Raw genomic sequence first — 6,000 nt, 5'->3', positions numbered from 1 at the left:
GTGGCACCGCGCGGGCCGCGGCCGGTGAGGGCGGCCGACCCTGCTGGGCGCTCGGCGGCGGGCTGGGGAGCGGGGGGAGGCGGGAGCCGTTGCCCAGCAGGTACCCGCCGCCGCCGCCGGGGTGGGCCGCGTCCCCCTGGGGGGCGTAGAGGGGGTGATAGGGAGCGCGTGCCAGGCACGCGGCACTCGCTTGCGTGACGTAGGGGTGGGTGTGGACGCGTGACGTGCGGTCGCCGCCGCCCGGGGGGGGGGGGGGGGGGGGGTGTCGGAGTACGGGGACGGGACGGACGGTGCTCGGCGCCTGTTTACCCGGCCGCTCCCCAAATCGTTTCTGCGAAGTGGCGCAAGAAGCAGGCCCCGCTCCCCCTCCCGGGGCGGGAGGCGCCCGGGTGCCTATATAGCACCCCGCAGCCCCGCGGCGGTGACCCAGGCGGCGGGCTGGCAGGCGCGGGGCGGGCACGGCGTAGGTTCGGGCAGCCGCTGAGGAAACTGTGAGTAGCGGCGGTGCTGCCCGCGGCGGTGTCGCCTCCGCTGTTACCGTGGCGTCGGCCTGCGCAGGTGTTCGCCCGCCGTCCGCTGGCGCTGCTCACGGGAGCTGGAGCAGGCGGAGCTCGCCCTGTGAGCAGGTAGTGGGTTTGCTGCTACGGTGTCAGCAGAACTCGTGTGCGCGGTGTAAAACTGTGATCCAGCCCAGAACGTCGGTCTTTATGGCATAAAGATTGTGTACTGCCCTTAGCCCTTAGGATAGGAGCGTTTGGTTGAACTCGTGGCTTTATACTGAAGCTTTGCTCAGAGAATTGATGTTCTTTCTCCCCTCTGGAAAGGAGTGATAATATAATGACAGTTTCATTTGAAATTTGGTCTCTGCACGAGATGATTTGCTAAAGAGATACAAATTTCTTTTTATTGGGAAGACTGGCAAGCGATTTTCTGTACGTCACTAAGTGCTTTCAAGAAGTGTTGCATATTGCTCAAGATGGACTTAAGCCAGCCTTCAAGGAATAACCTGTTGAAATTAAAACATTGGAATGGTGCTACCAAATGTCCTGAGCAGTAGATATCCCCATGAGGTTATTTGATTTCAATGCTTGTCTGTCTTTACTAAGAAAAAAGCTGCATCTGCTTTAAGCAACTCTGAGATTTTACTTTAACTTGTTACTGGTTTTGGGTTTCCATTGTTGGTTGTGTTTTGTTTTTTTTTTCTTTTTCAGATAAGACTGTGATACGAGACTTATTTATTGAAATATGTTTTCTGGAATGAAGTAGACAAGCAACGTAGAAAAGGTGTAATTATTTATAAGTAATGACAGTTCATTTATCTTTAGACGCCTATTTGTTCTTTGTGATTAACCCAAAAAGTCTTTGGTGGAAGCAAAGAAACAAATACCTGTATTTGTATAGACCTAAAGTCTGCTGGAGGATAAATCATGCCATTCACCCGAGAGTTTTTCATACAAGCGAGCCTCGGTGTAAATGGGCCAGAAGCAGAACATTTTGGTGTAACAAATACATTTACAGCCATGACTTTTTATACTACAGAGTTTCTAAACTTTTAACTTCTTCTTCCAAAGGACTTACAAAAGTGAACAATCGCATGTCACGAATTAAGAATACTATAGAATCTGTTTCAAAGGCAGTGTCTGGCACTCACAGTGAGCTGGTTTCACGGATAGCTCGATTAAAGTCGCACTCAGGTACTCTGGGAAAAGCAAATAAAAGTAGTGCAGATGCAAATAACATCAATGCAAATCGAGAAAATGATAAACAAGTCACAGATGCCAGAACTCAGGAGGGTTGCGACAGAGACCCAGCTGCAAAGAAATCCAGTTGTGCAAATGAAAACTTGGAGCCTGTGTTAGTAAGCTCGGGTGGCACTAATCAAGATACTCCAGAAGATACAGCATCTACTAAAACCCAACTTTTTCATATAAGCTACTTTTCTACAAATTTTGGAGAGACTTATAACTTTGTAGCTGATCATATCAATTGGTATTTTAATAATAATTCTGTAATGGATCAAGAGAGAAAAGGGGATGCTTTATTACAAGGCTCCAAAAGCGAAGAGAAGAACAAGCTTGATTCATTGGAAAATACTGTAATGAGTGAAGAGAAGATAGTGGATTCAGCAGCTACTTTAGCTCCTGAAGCAGAGACTCTGGGTACTGAAAAGACAAATACTGCTCTTCCAGTTTCCACTAAAAAAAGTATTGCAAACTTTCTTTCCTATCCCAGTAACAGTGTCCAGGCTTTCGTAGACAGTTACATTGGTGGGTTGGTTCCCAAGTTAAGATCCGATCCAAAAGTTGTTTCACAGGAAAAGAGCAAACAGCCAGAACAAGACGTGTCTGAGAAGGCTGAGGAGGACAAAGCAAAGGAGGCCAAGACTGCAGAAGAGAGGGAAAAGCATCTGTCTCTTCAGAGAGAAAAGGCAAGTCTTTGTTTAGTGTTAGTTCTGTATATATTGTTTCTATATACGTGGGTATTTTATGTGAGTGTCTATATACAGTATGGACATGTATGTGTATATACCTATACGTCAATTTACATATACATAAATACACACATATACTTATATAAATAAGTATGTATCTATGTATGTAATTACATGCACGTAATTACATATACATGTACACATACAGTTATATGTGTGCGTACATGTAAGTACATAGGTACTTTAATATAAATAAGTATATGTGTATATGCATATAAAAACTATATAAACTTATCTACGTACCGTGTTATATGTAAAGTTACATACACATATATGTACTTATATACAAAGCATATACACATATATATGCATTGTATACTTATTTATACATGTTTATATAGACACCTTTTATCTAAGTTCATATATATAAGTGCATTATAAGTAAATATGTTCTTAAAAGTGTATAAAATATTTATATACTTTATATCTATGTATATGTAAGTTTAGGTGTGAAATGTATATATACATATGTGTGTGTGTAATATGTACATGTGTTTAGTTCATATATATATGTAGAGGGAGAGTACGTCAATGTCAATAGATCTGGTTGCACATTTTTTGTTGTAGTTATAGTGATCTTGCACTCCTTCACAGTCCAAATGGTGTGATTTCAGAGTTGCCCTGAAAATACAGCTGGGTACATGCTGACACATGTTTATGTGGTGTATTGTTGCTGTGAGCTGCCTTGATTTATTTTTCTGGTACACACAGACTCAAAAGGTTGCCTGTTTACGTTTAAGCAAGCAATGCTTACTTGGAGCCTGTAGCAGATCTCTTGTACAACATGCTGTCCATTACTTCTGAGAAATCTTAAAATAACAGTTTGGAATTAGACTTGACAAATTTTACATATTTCTTTAAATAGTTCTATGTTATTTGTGTAACTTTTTTTTTTTTTAGATTATTGCGAGAGTGAGTATTGATAACAGGACTCGAGCTTTAGTTCAAGCTCTGCGACGATCCTCTAATCGAAGAGTCTGCATCAGCAGGGTTGAAGAACTGACTTATCACCTTCTAGAATTTCCAGAGAGCAGAGGAGTTGCAATTAAGGTGCAGATAGTCTTTATGCTTAAACAAAATATAAATATCTGACAGGCAGTTGAGGGAGAATAACATAAAACTTTCTTCTGTGCTTTGGTGGGCTAGACATATATTTTGTTTGTAGAAATTACAGTGCAAGTGTCTCCTTTTATAGCTGTTTTTTTATGTGATTCAAGCAGATTTGTATGCAAACTATCAGTAGTTTAGCTAAAGGCTCTTAAGGTTGCAATGTTTAATTTAGAAGCATACAGCATTGTCATGTGGATAGATAGTATAGCATATTCTAGTGGTAGATGAAGGTCGTACACTGTGTCCTCTGTTGCAGTTGACCAGACGGGAATGTATGGTACAGTTGATCTGCGTTTCTATGCTTGTTTGCATGCTTCCTTCGAAGAGAGATGACAAGAGTGGAGTATAACCATCAAATAAATTCATGTAATCTAGTCCTTCTCATTCTCTTTCCTGCAGTGAGAGGACAGGAGGTGGGTGGTAGACTATTCTAGCAGTACTAGGCAAATCACAGCATTTGTCAGTCTCATGCCTTTTTCCAAAAGATGTGACAGATGTGTGACTTAAATTGTAGAACTGCTGGAAAAGAGATCTTTGGGAATGGAGTGCAGGCCAGAGGAATCATCCGGGCAGGGTACAGGTCAGGCATCTACCTGAATAAATGTGAATTACTTTGTTATGAAAGAACACATTCACTACTCCCATTTTGATGATAATACTGTATATCTTTGGGATAATAATTGTACATTTAAAAATTGCTCACTGTGAGGGAGGATTTTAATTTTTATTTTAATAGTAGCGTACTTAGAAGTTGTTTCCTGTTTTGAAGTATTGTGATACTCATTCAGGAAAATCTGGGCTTTTAGCTATACTTGCTGTGCTCCATACTTGAGTTTATATTTGGCCAATGTGACACTAAAGTCATTGAAACTAAACTGCTGGTAATAGAGCTTTTCCAGCTATTTGAAAGATACACACAGAATCACAGAATGTTAGGGGTTGGAAGGGACCTCGAAAGATCATCTAGTCCAACCCCCCTGTCAGAGGAGGACCACCTAGAGTAGGTCACACAGGGCTGTATCCAGGCAGGTTTTGAATGTCTCCAGAGAAGAAGACTCTACAACCTCTCTGGGCAGCCTGTTTCAGTGCTCTGTCACCCTCAGTGAAACGTTTCACCTTGGTTGCTTGATTCTGTTAGGTAGTGACTTTAGCAATGAGGCGTGTACCACATAATATTGGAGTCCTTTCTTTCCCTTGTTAGAAAGTAGGGTAAACGCGGATTTAAAGAAGTTTTCCTCTGAGTTTAACTAATAAGTTACTTTTATACCTAAGTGCCAAACTAGTAAATTTAAGCATGGATTCTTTTGGTATAAACATATAGTTAGAATGAAATATCTTTGTATTTATCAATAGGAAAAATTAATCCCATGCCTACTGCGACTGAGACAGGCAAATGACGAAAGTCTTCAGGCTGCTGTTAGAGAGACTTTAGCTATAATTGGATATACAGACCCTGTGAAAGGCTGGGGAATTCGAGTCCTCGCTATTGATGGAGGAGGAACAAGGTAAAACCTCTGGGGTTTTATATACTCGTAGCCTTTTTCATACTGTAACTGGAAATAAAATTTCAGTTTCTTTGGTAAGTTTGGGCCAAAGATAAAATTTAGGATTTACAGTTCTGTTACACTTGACTGTCCAAGTGATGGGTATTATTTTTGTATGCATTTGTGCTTTAATTTCCGTGTGTTAGCAGTCCTATGACACTGAAATTACTTACCAGTCTAAAGTTGGCTACACACTTCAGTGCTTGGATTGGCTCTTTCTCCTTTTGGAAGTAAATTAAATGATTATGTGAGTTAGTCTGCTCACAAGTCTAATCTCAGAAATACAAATTGGGTGTGAAATTCTAGAAGTAGTTTATACTTATGATTGTGTTGTCTTGTACTTTTCTGGAGGTGACCTGCCTTAGCAGGGCTGCTCTTACATGACAGTATGAATAGCCTAGTGGTGACAGCTATTTCTATCCATGCTGTTGATTTATATTTCTTCTACAATTTACACTGCTTTTTTTTTAATTTAATTTATGCACCACATGTCCCTAGTTACGTGTGCTCTAGTTCTGCATGAATTTATGCACCTACCGCAATTTGTAAAGGGTAGTAGCAGGAGCCTGTTCATTAAATTTGAAGTCTGGTGTTTACTAAAAGCTGTGTTTTCAGGCGTATTTGAAGAAATTCTGTTGGCAAATATTTACTGATTCACGACTTTATTGGTAGAAAGAGAAGTATGAAATCATGGCAGAAAAAGTTTCATGAACTTTTTGTTTCCCCATAGTATTTCTTCACTGCATCAAAATCAGTTGTCTTCAGTAAGGAGTGAGTGTATGTCAGAACTTTGACATTTGTGTTTCCTAAAGTTCATGGTAAACCATAAAGACTTTACAAAGTAGAAAGAAGGAT

General features: G+C 41.0%; 1 protein-coding gene across 3 annotated transcripts in view; it reads left to right on the top strand.

Annotated features, from left to right (window-relative positions):
• Positions 1–1,227: 1,227 nt before the first annotated feature.
• PNPLA8 (patatin like domain 8, phospholipase A2) overlaps positions 1,228–6,000 on the top strand; it is a 40,984-nt gene continuing 36,211 nt past the window's right edge. For all 3 annotated transcript variants that reach the window (XR_015184073.1, XM_009947983.2, XM_086480493.1), the window contains exons 1-3: positions 1,228–2,428; positions 3,392–3,541; positions 4,955–5,106. Coding sequence is in view for 2 of the 3 variants with exons in the window: in XM_009947983.2 (XP_009946285.2) it covers positions 1,304–2,428; positions 3,392–3,541; positions 4,955–5,106 (1,427 nt within the window). In the remaining variant the exon portion in view is untranslated. The remainder of the gene's footprint in view (positions 2,429–3,391; positions 3,542–4,954; positions 5,107–6,000) is intronic.

Source organism: Leptosomus discolor, chromosome 1 (genome assembly GCF_034619465.1).
Source record: "Leptosomus discolor isolate bLepDis1 chromosome 1, bLepDis1.hap2, whole genome shotgun sequence".
NCBI lineage: Eukaryota > Metazoa > Chordata > Aves > Leptosomiformes > Leptosomidae > Leptosomus > Leptosomus discolor.
The sequence above is the reverse complement of the archived record's forward strand: the minus strand, read 5'-3'. Positions and strand labels throughout refer to the sequence as shown.